At 35.5% G+C, this 21,032-nt stretch overlaps 1 protein-coding gene across 1 annotated transcript in view; it reads right to left on the bottom strand.

Moving 5' to 3' along the window:
• Positions 1-480: 480 nt before the first annotated feature.
• HFM1 (helicase for meiosis 1) overlaps positions 481-21,032 on the bottom strand; it is a 95,747-nt gene continuing 75,195 nt past the window's right edge. The window contains exons 30-38 of the mRNA XM_071220960.1: positions 18,452-18,532; positions 18,101-18,213; positions 15,804-15,883; positions 14,704-14,807; positions 8,786-9,031; positions 7,513-7,603; positions 4,571-4,682; positions 4,325-4,479; positions 481-903 (exon numbers count right to left, since the gene is read on the bottom strand). Coding sequence (XP_071077061.1) covers positions 834-903; positions 4,325-4,479; positions 4,571-4,682; positions 7,513-7,603; positions 8,786-9,031; positions 14,704-14,807; positions 15,804-15,883; positions 18,101-18,213; positions 18,452-18,532 — 1,052 coding nt within the window. The 3' untranslated portion in view covers positions 481-833. The remainder of the gene's footprint in view (positions 904-4,324; positions 4,480-4,570; positions 4,683-7,512; positions 7,604-8,785; positions 9,032-14,703; positions 14,808-15,803; positions 15,884-18,100; positions 18,214-18,451; positions 18,533-21,032) is intronic.

A 21,032-nucleotide genomic window follows, 5' to 3' on the forward strand; every position in this document is an offset into this window, starting at 1 on the left:
TACATGTGATGCCTCATAAATGTTTACTAATAATAAAAATAACAATCTCATCTGGAAGCTTCTCTTTACTTCTCTCACCTCTAAGGCTTTTATGCTTAAAGAAAATTTCTAATATTTCTAAAATTTCATAACTGGACTTCAACTTCACACTGTAGCTATAAATAAATTAGATAATAAATACTGCTTAGTGTGCCTATCTACTACCTATCAATAAATAAAGTTGAGATATAATTTATTGGAAAATAATGTAAGTAGCTTTTGCTATAGTAAGAGCCAACATAACAAAGTTTTATGAATTCACTAATTGAAAAACAAACTAAAAGAAGACAGTAGTCTATTGACTAATGTTTCATTTATTGCTTGAAGTTATATACCAACAGGTTCAGATGGCCACTGGAGTCTTAAAAATCTTTAGTGAGACCAAACAATACTGGTGAATATTCATACAATACATAGATTCACTGAGTAGCATTAATTTGCTTTAACAGAATGCCTTTCTAAGAAGAAATGCCTTCATTAAGAAAAAATGAAATTTTAAATTGGTTCTTGTCAAAATCCAAAAATCCAATTAATAACCAAGTAATAATTTCTAAGTATAATTTAATTATCAGCTTATTGAAACAAAGCCACTGTAAAAGTGCTTTTCACAAAGTTATAATGGGAAAATAAATTAGTCCAGATATTTTGTTGTGAAAATATTAACAAAACTGATCAAATCCAACAGAAATAAACCTGAGCAATTATTATCTACTTTTAAAAATAAAAAGCATGCTTTATAATTAGGTGTCCTTATACTTTGTCTCATTAACATAAGGAACATTTTGGTTTTGTTTTTAGAAAATACCATCAAATATTCCCAGAAAAGCCTTCATTTCATCAGCTTCATCATCAGGATGATACCTACTGGGGAAGAAAAGCAAATATAAAAATAACTATTATTGTATCACAGTTTATTTAAAAATACATAATAAAGAATATAATAAATAGGAAGTGGATAAACTTGAAGATTGCTAAGATGTTAAGAACTTCAATATGCAGAACCTTGTGGAAAGCCTGTGGGAGAATATTAGACTTCATAAACTTTAGGGTAGGGGCCAAGTCTCTTAGATATTTATTTAATTATATTGGAAAGTAATGTAATTTAATCAATAGGTCTATAAACTTTGACTATTCAAGAGGTGAGGGGAAACTGCTACAGAGTTACTCATAAAAATGACCCATAGTTTGGGCCTTTATTATAATCTAACTTTTCTTCCTCATTGCACATGTAGAATTATGAAAGAACTACTTGGCTAAAATACAACTTGAACTTTTGAAATATTAGCTTATCTCATTTGAATTTCTTATTTATATTTTAGTTATTATAATATTGACATTTGCTTTTATTTTTATTGTTTTAGTTATTACAGTATTACTGACTTTATTCCCTATGCTGTACTTTACATCCCCATGATTATTCTGTAACTACCAATTTGTACTTCTTAATCCCTTCACCTTTTTCACCCATTCCCCTAACCTCCCATCTGGCAACCATCAAAATGTTCTCTGTCTCTGTGAGTCTGTTTCTGTTCTGCTTGTTTGACTTTTAGGGTCAATTGTTGACAGATATGTATTTATTGCCATTTTATTGTTTATATTTTTACCTTTTTTCTTCTTCTTCTTAAAGAAGCCCTTCAACATTTCGTGTACTACTGGTTTGGTGGTGATGAACTCTTTTTACCATTTTCTTGTCTGGAAAACTATATGTCCTTTGATTCTAAAACAGCTTTGCTGGGTAATCTTGGTTGTAGGTCCTTGCTTCTCATCACTTTGAATATTTCCTGTCAATCCTTCTAGCCTGCAAAGTTTCTGTTGAGAAATCAGTTGACAGTCTTATGGGAGCTCCCTTGTAGGTAACTGCTTTTCTCTTGCTGCTTTTAAGATTCTTTGTCTTGAAGTGAGAACGGCTGGGGTGGGGGGAATTGGTGAGGGGAATTGGTGGGGGGTAAATGCAGACAACTGTACTTGAACAATAAAATAACTTAAAAAAAAATTTGTCTTTCACCTTTGGCATTTTAATTATGATGTGTCTTGGAGTGGGCCTTGTTGGGTTTATCTTGTTTGGGACTCTTGGTGCTTGTTGGACTTGTATGGTCTATTTCCTCCACCAGCTTAAGGAAGTTTCCTGACATTATTTTTTCACACAATTCCTTGCTCTTGCTTTTCTCCTTCCAGCACCCCTTTGATGTGAATATTGGTACACTTGAAGTAGTCCCAGAACTCCATATATCATCCATTTTTTTCTTTTTGCTATTCTAATTGGGTGTTTTCTGCTCCCTTATCTTCCAAATCTCTGACTTGATTCTTTGCTTCATCTACTCCACCACTGATTCCCTGTAATGTATTCTTCACATCAGTTAACATATTCTTCATTTCTGACTGGCTCTTTTATGTTTCCTATCTCTTTGTTAAAATTCTAAGTTCAACACTTTCCCTAAGCTAATTTAGCATCCTTATAACCATTGTTTTGAACTCTGCATCTAGTAGATTGCTCATCTCCTTTTTGTTTAGTACTTTTTCTGGAGTTTTGATCTGTTCTTTCATTTGCAACACATTTCTTTGTCTCCTCATTTTGGCAGCCTCCTTGTATTTGTTTCTATGTATTAGATAGTGCTGATACATCTCCCAGGCTTGGTAGAGTGGCCTTATGTAGTATGTGTTCTGTAGGGTCCAGTGGCACAGCCTCCCTGATCACTCCAGGTACACCCCTGCCCTGTGTGGGCTTGTGCACCCTCCTGTTGTAGTTGAGCCTTCTTTGCTGTTGTCAAGTCAATGGGAGGGATTGACCCACCCAGGTTAATTGTCTAGAAGGACTGGCTTCAGCCACCATAGATGACCAGCTATGCAGGGGCCCACCCCATGAGCAGGACTTATATCAGTAGGCCTGTGGTGCCCTTGAGTGTGTCACTTGTGGAGGTGGTTGGGTTTGTTCTTGGATGTGGTATAAAGCTGTCCACTGTATGTGCCAGCTCTGGGGCCTCCTGGGAAGTGCAGGACAAGGTCAGCCACCCTCTGTTCCTCTCAGGACCATCTGGCATGAGCTATAAAGTGATCTGCAGATGACTGCTGTTTGTATTGGGGTTGGTGGTGATCAGAAGAGGCCAAGCTGTAAACCAAGACCAGGTGCCACTACTGCCAGGCCTGGGGCCACTTAGCAAGATATACAGGGTATGCTGAGGCCAGATGCTGCTTATTTGAAAGATTTTAGGGAAGTCTGAAGCATGAGCCAAGAGAAGCCATTTGAATGGAAAAGGCTTGGGTGGGCCCACAAGTTGGATGGGGCGGGGTCCCAAGAAATACCAGGACTGGGAGAACAGTGTGAGCCAGGTAGATGGAGACTCAGATATGGTACCCCCCTGCCAGCTCTGTGGGGGAAGGGCTCAGGAACAGAACAATGATCTCTGTCAGCACTTCTGTCTGAGAGAAAGCTGCCCCTCCAGCTCTCACCCTCATGTCAGATACTTCAATTCCTCCCCATATGTCCCTGCTACCTTTTGAGCTGCTACCTCAGCCCTGGAACTCAGAGGGAATGAGTCTGAGTAAGTCCGCGTGTAGGCCCTTTAAAAGGAATACCTGGGATTCTTAGCAGTCTCACTCAGCCACAATCTCTGCTGGTTTTCACAGCCAGAAGTTATGCGGACTTCTTTTCCTGATGTTGGAACACTAGTCTGGGAAGCCTGGTGTAGGGCTGGAACCCCTTGCTCCTCTGGGGGACTTTCTGCAATGGAGATATCTCTCCTGATTTTTGTCTGCCACACATGGGTGTGGGACAGGCCTGTACCGCATCTCCACCCCTTCTACCAGGCTCCATGTGGCTTCTTTTGCATATCCTTAGTTGTAGGACTTTGGTTCAGCTACATTTCAGGCAGTTTTGAATGGTGGTTGTTCTGTGGTTTAGTTGTAATTTTGAAGTGGTTGTGGGAGGATGCGAGTATGACATTTACATAGGCTGCCATCTTGACAGGAACTATTTTTTTTTCCTCATTTGAATTTCTTAAAGGACTACACTTCATATTGCCAACATACTGCATTCATATGAGTAAAAGAGTTTATTACAATATAATGTATTAGTTAATAGTATCAAACATATATTCACAAAAATTGAGATATTTGATATAAATTATCATAAGGAAGTTAGCTCCCAGAGGTCTAAAATTTCAACATCTTTAAGTAAATACAATGTTTAGATTTTGTCTTTAAAATAACCAATGGAAAAGAATGCTGAATTTCTCTGTAAAAAAATATTTTATTGACATTTCTGGAAATGTCTTTAAAGAATTCTTACCTGAAATCAATTTTGTTTTTACATTCACTGTTTCTAATAAAGAAATCCACTTTTTGGACAAAATTTGAAGAATTTGAACTTTTTTTATAGTGAGGAAAGTACAGTCTTTCAATCTCTGGTGACAGACTTTGTTGTTTTCCTTTTTGTAAATGGACCTATATTTTGAGGTTAAAAAAATAGCCATCATTAAATGTTCAACTATTCGAGCAGAATTTAAAAAACACACAAACAAAAACTGCTTCTTACAATATTTGTATTTTCATCTTGTTGAGGCAATTTTATCATGGAGGATGCACCAAACTTGGACACAGCAGAATTTGATAAATAAATATCTGGCTCCGTATGTGACGAAACAAAACTAAAAATTAAAAATTATTTGTAAACCATGACAAATAAGATAAACATACCATTCTACTTTAGATCAACAATGATTCTTTGGGGAATAGGATTAAAGTTTCTACTTGTTACCATAAAATTGATGTTCTGTTTGTTAAGAGTCATGGACAACTTGTTAGATCTTCCTTTCCTTTGGACAAAACAACAACTTATGTATTGCAAATTGGATAACAATACTATTTTTAAGGGCCTACAGAAATAATCATTCAACAGTTTTCTTTAAAAATGGGTCTTAATTGTCTTTCATCTAACAGTCTGTAAATCTTTTCTAAATCCCACTTTTAATCTCCTTTCCCTATTCTGGTCTCAGTGTAGACAGACATCTCTAGTTATCTTCTTATGCATAACTTTATACTAGAATTTACCTTTAATCTCATGTATTAAATTCATTCATTAAAAATATTTATTATTCTCTTCTTTATGTCAGATATTGTACTAGGATCTGGGTATAAAGTGGTAAATAAATCCTCAGGGAGTTATATTCTAGTAGAGGAGCAGGCAATATGTAAACAACAAATACACATAATTATAGATCCTAAAGTGACATGTAGGAAATTAACTGAGGAATACTACAGGAAATAACCCATGTGTGGAGGTACAAACCCACTTTAAAATGGTGGTCATCACTGCCTCTCTGAGGAGCTGGCAGTTTAAACTGATATTATGGGTTAAAACGTGACAGCCATACAAGGAGCAATAGCACTGGGTAGGAAAACAGGGAATCACATAAACTGGTAAGATTAAATCTTTCTGTCTTTGATTAATGACAAGGAATTAAAATAGTAAAAAGGGTATAAAAGAAAATACGTGTCTCCTTTCCACCCACATCCTCAGGTCTCACTGGCCTTCTTCCTAGCAACAACTTCTGGCATAGTTTCTTAGGGACTTCCAGATAGGACTCCGTGTTAAACCCACTAATCTCCTGTTGGTCACATTTAAACTCTTCCCAAATTATTTGTAGTTTTCTAAAGGTGTGGCACACAAAACTGTTCATGTGCCTTGTTATCTTCGTACTTCCTACCAATTTTTGCTTCTCTAGATTTGCAGCTTTGTTCCATTGTGATGTTTCTAACCGTATGACTCAGAGTTAGAACCAATGAGTGGAAATAATAAAAAGAAATTTTAGGCAAACTCATATTTTAAAAAGCTATTGAATGGTATAAGAGATCCAAACATAGAACCAGCACTCGAGAGTGAATGCGCTCCTGTTTGCTGGAGTTGTCTGGGTGGAGATGGCATGATTACTTGCCAATGATGTTAATGGAATTCTCTAAAATCTATAATTCTTTGATGTTGAAGATCAGTAAAATGACTAAATAACAGCAAACATACCAAAAGATGCAACAATTTTAATATTTTTTAACAAAGGAGAAATAAATGATCCTTAAGTAAACTGGACTCCGAGTAAAAAGTTGCTAATATTACTTCTCTTTGGAAAAATTTTGGCTGTGACTATAATTTCTCTCCCTTGATTTCTATTCAAGTCCAATATCCAAATGTGTTTTGCATTTTTGTAAAAATATATCAAGTTGAACATTTCTAAAATTGTTGTTTTCTTTTCTAAATGTCTATGTATCCTATATTCTCAGATAATACTTCCATCTACACATTTGCCATTTATTCTTCCCTCTTCCTCAACTACCATATCCCAGCAATTGCTAAATCCAATCTGTGTTATCTATAAAATGTTTTTAAAAAATCCATGTCTATCTCTCAGTCTTCATCACCTCTGCCCCAGTTTAGGCCTCCTTATAAGTTGCCTTTCTCAAATTGGCCACCATGTCTCTGGTCCCACCCTCTATAATTCATTCTAAATATCACATCATATCTTTACATATCATTCTATAAATCACTAGAATGGTTTTTTTTTTCTGATCATACTGTTTATCCTGTGCTTAACAATCTCAGATGACTCCTCAATGCCTACTATGGAGGTAAAAACTAGAGGTCCTGAGGCTACATCCAGCCTACAGACACTATTATTATTATTACTACTACTACTACTACTACTACTACTACTACTACTACTACTATTACTACTATTTCTGGGGCAGGGTCCTATAGATTGTCACATTTTTAAAAATCAGTTGTCAAAATTTAAAAGTCAGGAGATGTCACATAGAATTTTAGATTTCTAGCTTTTTTAAAAAATTAAAATATTTGACAACACCAGACACTCATTTCCTGCACAGCAACAACTTACTGGAGCTGAACAGTGGTTTCTCTCTTCAGCTGGCACACTCTATAGTTGGCTTTGGCCCACAAAGTCCTAAAGTCAGTTTGAGTGTATGATCTACTGGATACAGTATAGGTGTCTAAAAATGGTATTTAATGTTCCTCACAATCAGACCTCAGCAATCTCAGCCTTACTGCTGTGGCCACACAGACCACACTTTACTGACCCTTGAGCATGGGATGCCTTTTAAAGCCTTAACCCTTTACACAGGCTTCTTCTACTTGGAACATCTTATTGAACTTCTATTCAGCTTTCAAGTCTTGTGAAAAATGAAGGTTCCTGGGCTCCAGCCCCAGAGACCATGATTCAGTAAGTTTAGTGTGGGGCCAGGAACGTGCATTTTTAATGCCATTTCCTACATGATTCTGAGGCAGGTGGTCTGACAACAGCACTTTAAAAAACACAGCTCTAAGATTAAGAGTTTAGTCTGGCTAATACCTTCCAGCTTTCTTGATATCTTAAGACTTGATACCCATCTCCAATTACATGTCAGGAGAATATAAAGTTGTAAAAACTTGGATAGAGTTATTTTCCAAACTCAAGTTCTAAAACTTGCCTGTTTGACATTTCTCTTTGGAATTTGCTCTTTGACTCTTGGAAGGATAGATTACTTCCCCTGGTACTTGAACTCAAAGTGTTTCCAAATCCTATATAAAGAGATAACATTTTGAAATAAAATGCCAGAAAACAGCTGAATGGAGCTTTTAACAAGTTCTAAAAGGACTCACTCTCTCCAACAGTTAAAACCTGGTTATGGAAGGAATGAATAATTCTTTTCCATAATCAAATTTAATTTGCATAGAGAAATAAGGGAGCAAAGCTAAGAGAGTAAAACCACAAACAAGTACGTTAGCTTATTAGTCATTACATTAAAAAGTCCCCAAATCACTATTATGTATTTAGTTATTTTTAATTCATATAAATTATCAAGTTAAAGTTCATTCAATGTTTTCAATGGTCTACATGTAATTAAGTTCATTGAAAGTGCTCCTATAGATGGGGAATCACTTATTGTGATCGATTTCCCCAGTATCAAAGCTGTGCTCTAATAGGATTAGGCTACCTCAAAGGAACAGTATAAATTGCCTCTTAACTTGCAGTACACAATGACTTTTAATTTTGAGGTAGGGACCACATTTGTCCAGAAATACAGGAAACTGAGCCTCTTGACCCCCATGTTGGAAACTTTTCAGGCCTATTTTGTGAAGGTAGTCAAATCCTATTCCTTCTGGAAGGAGTATTAGCTATTTGAGTAATTCTTAGAAATCTGAAACAATATTTCAACTTCTAATTGCTTCCTTTAGAAAGATTTCTTTTTTTTAAAAGAGGACTGGCATGGATACATTCAAAGGCAACTATAATTCTAAGGGAATGACTTCCTTCTTGCAGCTGTCATGGGAGAGAGTATCTCCATCTCGCTGTCATATCATACATTACCAAGATTTTCACTTCTCTGTTTTAGTGAACTAGAGTAAATCTGCCAGTAACTCAAAGAACTAAGTCCCATTATTTTTGGATTGCATATGATTTAGGTACAATATCCAACAGGAGAAACTAATCCTTTCCCATTTATTTATACATGAAAAGTTAATATTTCTACTAGAAATAAAAGTTGTTATTTTTTTGCTAGCAGATGAATACTTTTAAAAAGGAAATACTTTTGTCCTTCACAAACATTAACAGACCATGTGTGATCTTGGAACGCAGAGCCGGATAGTGTTTTATGAAGGACACTGAATAAACAATCTGAATTTGAATACGGTCTTTTGAACTGAAAAATATTCAAAGAATTTCTCATGAAATTAGTTCATGCTAACATACAATTTTACCTGATGTTTTTGTCTTCTCATTATCAGCTGAAAAGCTAGTAGCTTCTATTAAGTTTTCATCATCAAAATCATCCCAAACTTCATTTCCCAATTCAAAGTTCACATTTAAAACTTCTGAAAACGTAGAGTTGTTTTTATCCACATCTGTGAAACTGTGGCTTCCAGATGCATTAAGATTTCTGTTAAACAGCATTGTTTGAGGGGCTTTCTCATTTAAAGTTGTAGAATAGTTCCATCTAGGAAAATCTGTTGTGTGTATGTATAAAAGAGTAGAGGTACTTTATAAACCATAAGCATCCATATCTATTGATATAACAAACACATCTTTCAATTAATTACTAAACAGAGGTTTTGAGTAGTAGTTTTCAAAAGCACTGGGTCAAGCATTGTTGAATACTGTATTAAACCAATTCTATTTACTGAATTACATACACTGGTAATTGAACTAAATTTATAATTTTCAATGGATTCTTTTAGATTGAATACATTTTCTATCTTAGCTTGGAAAATGGTCTTCCTCCTTCAGCTCTTTTCCCTACAAGTTAATTTTGGGTATTTTATGAAGTATATTTGTCCAAAATATATCTTAATTTCTCTCCTGCTAAAAAATCCTTACTGTTATACATTGCTTGAAGCCTGGGCTTAGAGCCAGACTATGTGGGTCAAAATTCCACCTCTCATCTACGAGTTGCATCATCTTAGACAAGAAATTTAAACTCTCTGAGCCTAGTTTTCTCCTCTGTGAAATGGAATGACAATAGTACCATGAGATAGATAGTTATGAGGACTGCCTGCCTTCTCCTGTGCAGTTTTCCATGGGAGTGTGCTAATAAATGTTTAATAACTGCTTCTCCAAAAAAGTATGTGTATACAAACATATATACATTTAATATATGTATTTTATGTATTTATTATAAGTAAAGGGTATACAGCACACAATTTACAAATAATAAAATATACAGCATGCTTTATTGTAAATTCCATGTATCTAATTGGTTCTCACTGAATGTTTTCATTGAATTTTGCCAAACTCTTACATCTATAGTCAACCTATGGCTGTAATTGACAAATAAATGGAGTTCTCACATGAATGTTATTTGATAATTTTGTTGACTTTAACAAGTAGGATGAAAGTTAAAAACAAAGACATATGTTGGGACTTCACCCATTCATACACTGACTTAGGCAACTTCTTTGCCGAATTAGGTAATAGTTTTCAGGTTTTTTTGTGCTATTCACAATATAACAGCTACAGACACAATACACTGTTAAACTTAATCTGTATTATTAACATTTTCTTCATCACCTTCTTAAGTCTAAACAATAAATAAAACAATAATCAAGCCTTGATTTGTAGTGTTTGCCGATTTCCACATTATAAATACTTCCACTATGGTTGATTTTAAACTACTAATATGACATCACTGAGTACAAACTTGAGAAGAAATGCATAACTGTGCCTCACTGCCCCCTATTTCCACTATATAGATACAAATGTAGATGCAAATAATCTCAAGAACACAGATAATAAAATTTAGAAAGGAAATGATTCATTTTGAATATTTATAGCCTTTGTTTTTAATATTTTATTGAATTGAAAGTTTACATCAACTTTTAATAATAGTTGAAAGATGCCCCCAAATTTAATAATAATCTCTCACAAACCAGCATAAGTTTGCTTCCATCACTGCTAAGTTTTCTTCACTGTAAATATCTTCTTTCTTCTTCTTCACCTATCCAAATCCTACTTTATCCTTCAATTGCACCTACAACCTCTGTTTACATTGTTCTACTTTTGCACATTGATATACATCCACAATATACAGTAATACACACTAAAACTAGAAGTATGTACAAAATGCAAAGAGAATTCAAAGGGAACAGGACCTAAACCTACAATGGAAGTCAGAATAAATACCTTTCGGGTGTAGCGGGGTAAAATGGTAACACTGGAATTTGAGCTTGATAGAACTGTGTGATTGTGGAGCAGGGCAAGAAGGAAAGTCAAGACATTCCATGAAGCAAGAACAGCATGTGAAAGGCAAAGCAGTATGAGAGAGGAGAGAATGTTTGGAGAGGTGCATGTTTTCGGGATTCCTGGAACACAAAGTAGAAGGAGAAGGCAGGGCCTGTTGAGACTACAGGCAGTTAAGGGCAAGATTGTGTTGAAGTTTGTTTAGCATGTTAAGGAATTCACTTTATTTTTCTTATAGCCATTGAATAACTATTGAAAAGATTTTACCAAGAGGCTTACATGATCAGGTACTGCCTGTTAGATTACTTAGAATATTTACAGATTAGAGGATAATGAGACTGGAAGCAAAGGAAAAAGTAAGAAAGCCACTGTAATAAGTGAGAGACAATGAATGCCTGACATAAGAGTATCAGCAGAAGAAATAGAGAGGAAAGAATAGATATAGAGATGTTTAGGTGGTAAAATACATAGGACTTGGTCATTAATTACATGTGAGGTAAGATATTTAGGCTGATTCTTTTCTGTCTTTAGCAGCTTGGAAAAGAAGAGTGTTCTTTCATTCACCCAAGGAAAAAAGAAAAGGAGCATGAGGTATACAGAAAATGGAAAGAAAGAGCTCAGATGCTGACGTGTGATCTCTTAGGTGGATATGCCCAGGAGGGTGATTGTAGAGATGGGTCAGGGGTTAGACAGAAAGATCTAGATGGGAGTATAGATTTAGAAATCATCCAAATACAGTTAGTAATTGAAGACATGGGCTTAGGTGACATTGTCTAAGAAAAGTTTATAAAGTGAGAAGAATAAAGAAGCAAAAAGAGAATCCTATTGCAACATCAACAGGAAGAAAAGCCCAACCAGTTCCAGAAGTAGTAGGAGACCCAAATGAGTGGCTTAATTGAAACCAAAGAAGTGATTTCCAAATGAGAGAAAACAACAGATGTGTCAAACACTATAAAACTCAAAGAAAGTAAAAGTTGAAAAGAGTTTACTGAATTCAGCACTTAGGAAGTCACTCAATGTGTATGAAGAGTGATAGGGAGGTAAGGAAGTGAGCACAGTGAGTATTAATTGCTCTTTCAAGAATTTTTGCTTCAATGGGAAAGCAAAATATAGTGGGTATAAAGACTAGTGATTCTGTTGTTTGTCTGCTTGGCATGCTTTTCCTTCTTTTTTAGTAAGAGTATCATTCCTGTGTTTGAGGAAACTGCCTCCAACATTCCAGATGATCCTGGTGAGGATGTCATTCACGGTTCCCTGACTTCCCCAGGGCTACATGGGTAAAGCACACAACCCAGTCCTCAGGACACAGGGATTACTTAAAAGATAAATACAAGACTCAAGTAAGGCCAAGCGGAATGAATTCTGGCCTGCCAAAGCTAACAGGAAAGGCTGCATTTTTCTACTGAAGCTATTAAATTGGAAAAATGTGATTTGAGAAATCACTGCTGTGTGAGAAATACTGTTTAAAAAATAAAGCCAATTAGTAACGAGGATATCTTTTTTTAAAATGAGAGAAAACCAGAGGCCTGATGAGATCATTTGAATGCCTGGATCTAGCAAGATCAAAGCAAGATACCTGTCTGAACTTTTCAGATTACACTGAGATAATCAGTTTCCTTTTTTGTGCTAAGTCACTAAGAGTAGAATTTCTGTCACTTACAATCAAAAAGGCCCCACCTAGTTAGATGGGAACATGGAGCTGAAAAAGAAAGAGACTTGATTGAGCATATTTATATGCTGAAGAGAAAGAGACAATAGTGAAGAGAGCTGGAAAAAAAGTGGGAAAAGGGAGAGGGATACATGGTCTCCAAAGTCCCAGGGGAGACAGGATTGGAAAGATTAAGATCACAGGTGGAGAGATAAACCTTGAAAACAAGATCATTCTTCTTTTAAGACAAACAGAAAGTTTAGAATGTGTACAGAAACAGAGAAATATATAGTTGTGGGGTGAAAAGTTGAGAGGTCGTGTACTATTGGTTAATTTTCAATTCTCAACTAACCAAAAGTCAACCAAAAGTCAATTTCATTTAATAGAAATGGCATTGGTCTGGGAATCAAGAGATATGGACCCTATTCTGGTTCTGCCATTAATTAGGTATGTGATTTTGGGCAAGTAATTTAATCTCTCCAAGTTTTGGATTCTTTCACTGTAAAATGAGAAGTTGCACAAAGGTACCTTACAACTAAAATTTTATGATTCAACATGCTTTTTCTTAATTTCTGACATTTTTTCTTCTCTTCTTGAGATTGGAACACAAATAATAAAACTTGCTATGTTTCTTTCAAAAACATTCTCAAGACCAGTATTTGAATACATTTATAGTACGTTTTGTCGCCAAAGACTAATATGTGAAAAGTATAATATACACGATTACTAAATTACTACTATTAATAGTACCAAATACTATGCTAAGAGTTTTATATACATTATCTCACTTAACCCCAAATATCCCTAAAATATAACCAGATAAGGGCATCAAGACAAAATTGGTAAGTACATTATGAAACATTACCTAAGTACTAAATGGCAGAGCTAGAATATCCGATACAGATCCTTCTTTCAGAAAAAGGGGGGCTCATTAAGCAAAACAGGGAAACGGTTATCATCGGGGGTTAAAGTATCATGATGAGACTTTTGTATCATAATGTAAATTGTATTTTCAATAGTGGGCAGAAAAGAATACAAGTAGAAATACTTTGTAAAAACAACGTGAAATAAGTAGAGGGAAGGATAAACTCTGGTATGGAGAGGGGCAGGGTGGAGCCAGCAGTATAAGAAGTCAGTCAGAGGGCTGTGGGTTGAAAGAAGATAAAAAATGAGGGTTGACAATCTTATACTTTCTATGCACAGTTGTAATGACATTCAGCCTTTGGACAAGCCGGATAAATGCTCTGATACTCTAGGTGAGATTAGGGGACTTTTCTTGATCTTATATTGGGCCTAATGGCTACCATGGTGTCATAAGAAGTGATGGGTAGTCTAGCCCTTGCCTACCTAAGATCTTAAATTATGGCTAGAAGAGGCATAAAGTGACAGCTGGAAGGAAATAGTAGCAATAGATGCCAAGTCTACACACATGAAATTATTTTCAGAAAACCCAAAGCTTGCTATTTCTACATATAGGAATTTGACCAAACAACTCTTCGGCGAAGATTATTTCTCGCACATTTTAACAGACTGGTTGTTAATAATGTAACCCATAGAAATGACATTGTTGATGGTAGGATCCAGACTATGATGAATCAGGCACAATGTTGAAAAATTTTATAAGCATTATTATTTCATTAATTTAAAGACATATACAGATAAAAGACAAATCTAGATTACATACCAGCTATATCCTACAAACTAGGTTATATTCTTATTCAATGTCATAGAAATTGTAAGAATCATAGGCTTTAGAGATATTAAAGGTCACCCTACTTAATCCCTTAATTTTTTAAAATTAATTAATTTATTTTTATTCAGTTACCATTGTCTGCATTTTCTTCCCATCCCTCCACCCCACCCCAGCCAGTCCCACCTCCCTTAATCCCTTAATTTTAAAGATAAGGCCCAAAGAAATTAAATAATTTTCCCAAGATCACACAACTATTTTGTAAAATTGGACTAATTTTATAAAGTTATTTTAAATAATTCTAAAGATATGTAAAAGTACTATTTCATCATTTTGATACCTTTTGTACCCAGAGATCCCTTACTTCAACTTTTCCTCATATTATCTTTAAATTAAAAGTCAACGCTATGTATTTTTTTAAAAAAATCAGACACACATGGTAAGGCCATCTGAAATGACAGACCCAAAGAATCTGAAATTGGTTCAAGAGAAAAATGTTTGTCAAATTTTAATCATAATTTCAGATGTTTTCAAAAATATTATTTGTCAATCTAAAACAATGATAAACCATATTCCCTCTCAAGTCAATATTAATGGTAATTTACCTTGGTCTTGATATTCAGATAGTTCTTGCTGAGCATTTGCATAGATTTCATGCTGACTCCTCTGCTCCATGATAGATAATTCAGGTATGTTTAAGTATTCTGGCCTTTATAAAGATAAATAGAACCATAAAAATTTTAAAGAAAATAATAAAATTAATTTGACTTTGAAAATTACTTATTCATATAAATGAAAAAAGTATAGTTCATTCACTCAACACTTTTATGATAAATTATACCAGCCTGGATAGTAAAGGGTAAAACAAATAGGTGTTTATTGAAAGCAACACTTAGTCATCTTTACATATCCCCAATATGTAGATATCTGCTATCTGTGTATAGCTTCAAAAATCTACTGCTAATGCTACTTGCTGTTTGATAAACAAAAGCTAGGATCTCTTGAAGTAGTGTTGATATCTGTTCTGATTTGTCAGTGGCTATTCTGAATGAATTAAGTATATTAAATGTCATCCCTGCATATAAAATGCCCTTATCTGGAAAGGAAATGACATATATGATTGTCTTCTAGCTATCATAATGTAGGTAAAGAACTGATTTATCATATATGACCTTCTGCTTATTAACTACAAATATGAGCTTCAGTTATTTCATCTATGAAATGGAATAAATACCCCATAAAATACCCCAGAAGGGCAAAGATATAATATATAAAAGTAAAAAGTTTTAATTATAAAGTATTTTATAAAGCTAAGATATTATTAAAATAGAGTGGGTCCCTAAACAGAAAGGACTAGACTTTGTATACCAACATGAATTCTCTTTCTAATGTATATTCTTGTCACCTGTTAAGTTTAGAAGGCAGAGGGAGCCTGAAGGAGTGACATATAGGATGGATAGTTTCCTAGGGAAGAGATTATTCAATAAAGTATTATTCAAAGTATTCTATAACTGTAGAGTTCTAAGTAAGTTTAGGGTATAAAAGATAATGACACTACTATGATGTCATTACCTCATTATGGAACTAAATGATTACTGTGATTTGAAGGTAGCTAGTAACCATCCTTCTCTGAATAATGACTATTTGGAGGAACAGAGAGTCTATGATGAATATTTTACCATAGATATTAACATTATATCTGTACCTTGATATATTAGGAAGAGAAGCTTTTGGAGTAAAACAAAACTCCTTAAGGTCCACACTTTGAGATTTATTCATTTGCATCTATTAAAGAAAAAATACAAGTTCAGCTACCAATTTTACATCAATACCTACCTTTTAATAAATAAGTCAAACAGCAAAATTCCTGCTGGTATATAAAGTCCAAAAACCAATGAATTATGAGAAATTCAAGCTACTTCTCAAATCGAGTTTCCTTCTTAGGTCCTTCTTAAATGTAGATATTCTTCAAGGTTTTTTACCAGGTCTTCTTCTCTCTCTACATATTCTTAATCAAAGATTTCATCTCCTCCCATAGCTTCAATGATCATCTGCATGAGAATGACTCTCAAATCTGTATTTCTAGCACAGCTATCTCTCCTGATTTTCAAAGTTACATACAGCTGTCTGTGAAACAACTTTAGTCAGACACCTTGCAGGCCTCTAGTTTAGTATTTCCCAAATTGAACTTACCATGTCTCTGTATTGCCAAGCTTGCTTTTCCTTTAGAGTTCCTACCTGGGTGAGGCCCTACTTTTTTTCCCCAGTTGCTTGAGCCAAAAGCTAGGCATGGTCTTTACTCCCTGTAAGTCACCCCTCATAACTAAATAAGTCCCAAGCTAGTTGATTCTATCTATGGAAAATATTTTAAACTTCTCTCTACTGCTACACTAGACTAGGCCATTGTCTTGCCTGCATTACTGCAAAACCCCTTCTAATGATTCCTTGCGTTCCTTTTGTATCATCCTCTACCCTTTTGGGGTCTCTGGGCCACACTGGAAGAAGGAGTTGTCTTGGGCCATATATCAAACACACAAACACTAACAAAAACTGATGAGCAAAAATGAGTTTTTAAGTAAATTTGCAATTTTGTGTTGGGCCGCATTCATAGCCATCCTGGGCCACATGCAGTCCACAGGCCATGGGTTGGACACCACTGCATCCATTCTCTACTTTACATACATAATGAACTGGATCAGTGCCATTCTGATCATGCCACTGATTAAAGCCCTTCAGTGACTTCCCAATACTTCCAGAATAAAGTCCAAATCCTTAAAATAGCACATAGATGTTCATAATCTAGCTTCCACTTACTTTTCTAGCTTCATCTCTCTCCCCTACCACACCCGCTACTTGTAATTGAAGTCCAGACATACTTACTGTATTACTTCAGTTTTTTAACATAAGAGACCTCTCTTTCTCAGCTCTGGAATTCTGCATATTCTCTATCATGAAATACTTTTCTATCCCTCTCTACCACCATTCAGGTGCCCACCTCTTCATACTTGGCTTATGCCTATATATCCTTTAGGTCTCGGTCATGTTTATTAGGAGTCCTTTCCTGGCCTACCAAATGTGGAGTGAGTATACTTTCTAAGTTCAAGTTATCTTACACTTCTGTGACAGAATCACTCATCACACTATACTGAAAGAGCCTATTTACTTTTTTGTATCTTCCACTCAATTATAAGCTCTATGAGAATTGGGGCTAAAACTGTCTTATTCATCATTGTATCTTAGCACATATTATAGTGCTTGGCATATTCTTGGTGCTCAATGAGTACAGAAAGAAAAAAAAACTAATATAAAATAAATATGGAAGAAAGGAAGAGGGAAAAACTTGAGCGGCTAAAAATTATCTCAGATGATAGTCATTTCAAACCGTATGCCTCTCCGTCTCCCAATATTCCCCTTGTTTTGGCCTCATGACTTAGAATCTTCATTCTTATACAAGCCCTAGATAAGAAATAGACATTCTGCCATTTTCTTGACTTTGTTCTGTGTCCTGATCCATTATTTTGCCCTGGATATGATGAATTAGGCTTAGGATAAATCTGTCATGGCTAGCCTATCAAAGAGTAGGAACTCCCATTTCTTTATTACTTGGAAGGGAGGCCCTTGCTCGGTATTTATCTAGGTGCATGAATCAAAATCAACTTCAGACTTCCCAGCCCAGGCCAGCACAGATGGAGTCAGGGAAGGGCAAGAGTGTCTAGTTTCAGTTGCTGAACCAAGTCAAGGTACACATCCCTCTTTATTTCCCTCTTTTCTGGAAAAAAAAAAAGCAAATGAGGGAAGGGGCTGTAAAAATGTCCCAAAAGTGGATTTACAGATTATTAAGACTATAATACCTTTCCCTTTAGAAACACTACCATGACTAATGGTCATATTCCTAGTCAAGCCCTCAAGTACACTGTTGATATCTACCTCATTGAGACAGAATAAAGGAATATTCATATACATTTAATTACAGAACAAGGGATAAATGTTATTAAAACTAACCTTGAGACGTTTAACTGGAGGAAGAGATGAAGCATTTCTGTTTCTTAAATCGGATAAATACGAAGAAATTGTTGGCCCTTTCATTTCTGATTTCTGTGCCACTCCAGTTTTACCTATGAAAAGAAATTCTAGATTCTTTAGGTTATACTTTAGCTATTGTTCATACAAAGCCAAATTTCTTTAAAATTTCTAATCTACTATTTACTTTTTTCATGTTTCCCACAAAAGAAAGTTATTTGTCCTAAGTTGCATAATATAAATATCACACATAGATATTTAGAATGTAATTATTATTTATCAAAGATATTTCAATTTTTAAAACCTGAAATACACCTGTTTTATGTAACTTACAGCAGTCATGTCCACACGTCTGTTTATTTTTACAGTGATGGTTACACTCTCGGTTTCCAGGTTTTTTGCAGGTAGTCATTCCTAAATTAATATAAGATAGATCTATTTATTATATTTTAATATAATTAATTTATATCATCTCTTTCTTCTTAGTACAAAAAGATCATGATTTTCACATTTCCTCCAATATTAACCCACTTAATATGTAATTTTTAAAAAGATAGTTCTGATAAGTTAGTCCCTGCCCCACTCTTGGCCCCAGCTCAGCTTTCTGCAAGGAACACTGAGCCACCTATAAGCTTTTGTTAGCATCCCTGATACAAACAGAGTAACTCAGTCCTTGTCCTGAATGAGGTAAGAATAATGGTGGAGTTTTGAAAGTTTTTTGCTGCTTTATACTTAAGCCTCAAGAACTAGGAAAGAAGCAAACTTCATGGCATTTTGATGGTGTCATTGACAGCTGCTAGGAGACAGAGCACTACATATTTAATAAATGTTAGAAATAAGTATCTTAGGGGTATAATAAATTTGCTGTATAAATTCACAGAAAGAAGAGATTGCTTCCAACTTGATCCCCAAAGCTAGAATTAAAATATCTGAATATGTAATTTATTCATTAATTATATTTTAAACAGGCTCTTTGATCTTAGCTCTCACTAGTATCAAGGAGGAAGGGGAAACATATGAACTGGTCCTTGAAGGACAGACAGGATCTATACGTGAGAAGGAGATCAGGGGATGATGTTCCAGGCTAAGGACACAATATCCAAAGGCAGCCTACTACAGATGGTAGAAACGGAAATCAGTTTATTTTTGCTGGAGCATAGATTTTAAGTGACTAGAAATGTAGACAGTGAAAAGCTTTGAAACCTTTAACCTTTCTTAGTCTTTTACTCTTCATTTTCAGTGTCACTGCTCCATCAACCTTCCTCAAGGCATGACACATCCAGACAAGGATAATGCTATGAATGAATAGCACCCTGGGTTAAATGGATGACCTGCTCACCAGATGAGGCAACTGGCTAGACACCTTGAGGGCTAAGCCGATCAATGTATTTGGTACTGATTAAGTAATAAAACATCCCTGGCGACTGGAAGCTAACAGCTGAACAACAGTGTTCACAGCTGAACATAAACAACCTTGGAATAATATAAACAATACTCAGATAAGGCCACTGACTACAGAAAACAGAGATAAGACTACAGTACAATTAGTTCAGAAACTAGAGATGACACTCAAGAACCAGAAAAGTAACTAAACATCTCCCTCTTCTGGCTAACACAAATGACTACTATTTATTTCATCCTCCCATCTCCAAGATAAAATATAACAAAATATCCAATACCCCACTTTCTGAGAGCACCCAATCCAGAACTCACCTCTGCTTTTTCTAAACGCTCCTAAGAATCAACCAGCACAAGCTGAAATCCTCAGATAAGCTCCTTTCAACTCCCCGAGATGACTCACAGTTCTGCCAGTGCTGTGCTCACCAATACCTAACTTTCCTCAGATCCAGGTGTGCTCCCAGCATCCCTGGCTGAAAGGTTTTGACATTAACACTTTACAAGGTGGGCCATGGCTTGCAAAGTTTTGCCCCAGATCATGATCTCATCTCTCACTAAGTTACCCAATTTCCTTGAATCTAGTCCCACAATGCTACAATTTATTCTATATTCTGTTGTTCCATTAATCCACCTCAAGTTCATTTGATCAGATCATTTGCCCACTTAGAAATATTAGTTACTTCCTGCTGCCAACGAAATTAATTCTTTACTGAAGATCCTCCACAATATAATTCTGGCCTTCCTTTCCAGGACCTGTACTAACCTTACATCCACCAAAACATATTCACTTGCCATAATCAAACAGTCTCAAGCCTTTCTATGATTGTGCCTTTGATATTACCTCTTGTCTTCAAAGACTTGCACTTCTTTGTCTATCAGAATTTATGGAGACTATCCTAATCACCCCATCTGGAAGCGATTTCTCTATCCTTTGAGCTGCTATGGCATTTTCTTTGTCCCTCTCTGCTTCCTGTATGCTGTCTTATATTTAATGTATTTACATGAATAACGCAGTGGTAAAGTACAGAGCACCCTAGAGTAAGAAAAGCTGAGTTCTTAACATGGGCTCTTATCTGTAAAAAACAGAGATTAAAAATAATACCTGTTTTTTTATTTCACGGAGATGAAAAGATAAAATTAAGTATGTGAAAGCACTTTAAAATTAAGTGATAAATTAATCTCTACTATTACATGAATTAAAGATTCTACTCTAATTATAAAATTAAGCTTGTTCTGAGAGCTATAAAGAGAGAGGTACAATGCTATTTGATAACACATCAGTTCCCTAGGAAATGACAATTGGGCTGAGGAGTAAGAGTAGGGGCTAACAAGGAACAGAGGTAGAAGAGTGTTTCAGGCAGAGGGAGAAGCATATGCAAAAGCTCTATGACAGGAGAAAGCACTAAGAAACCGAAAGGTCAGTGTGGCTGAAGCTCAACCACCGAGTGTACGAGATGAGACTGTAGTGGTAGAAAGGTAGGCCTGTGTTTGTAGGGCACTCTGGCCATTGCACGTC

This window comes from Desmodus rotundus, chromosome 3 (genome assembly GCF_022682495.2).
Source record: "Desmodus rotundus isolate HL8 chromosome 3, HLdesRot8A.1, whole genome shotgun sequence".
NCBI lineage: Eukaryota > Metazoa > Chordata > Mammalia > Chiroptera > Phyllostomidae > Desmodus > Desmodus rotundus.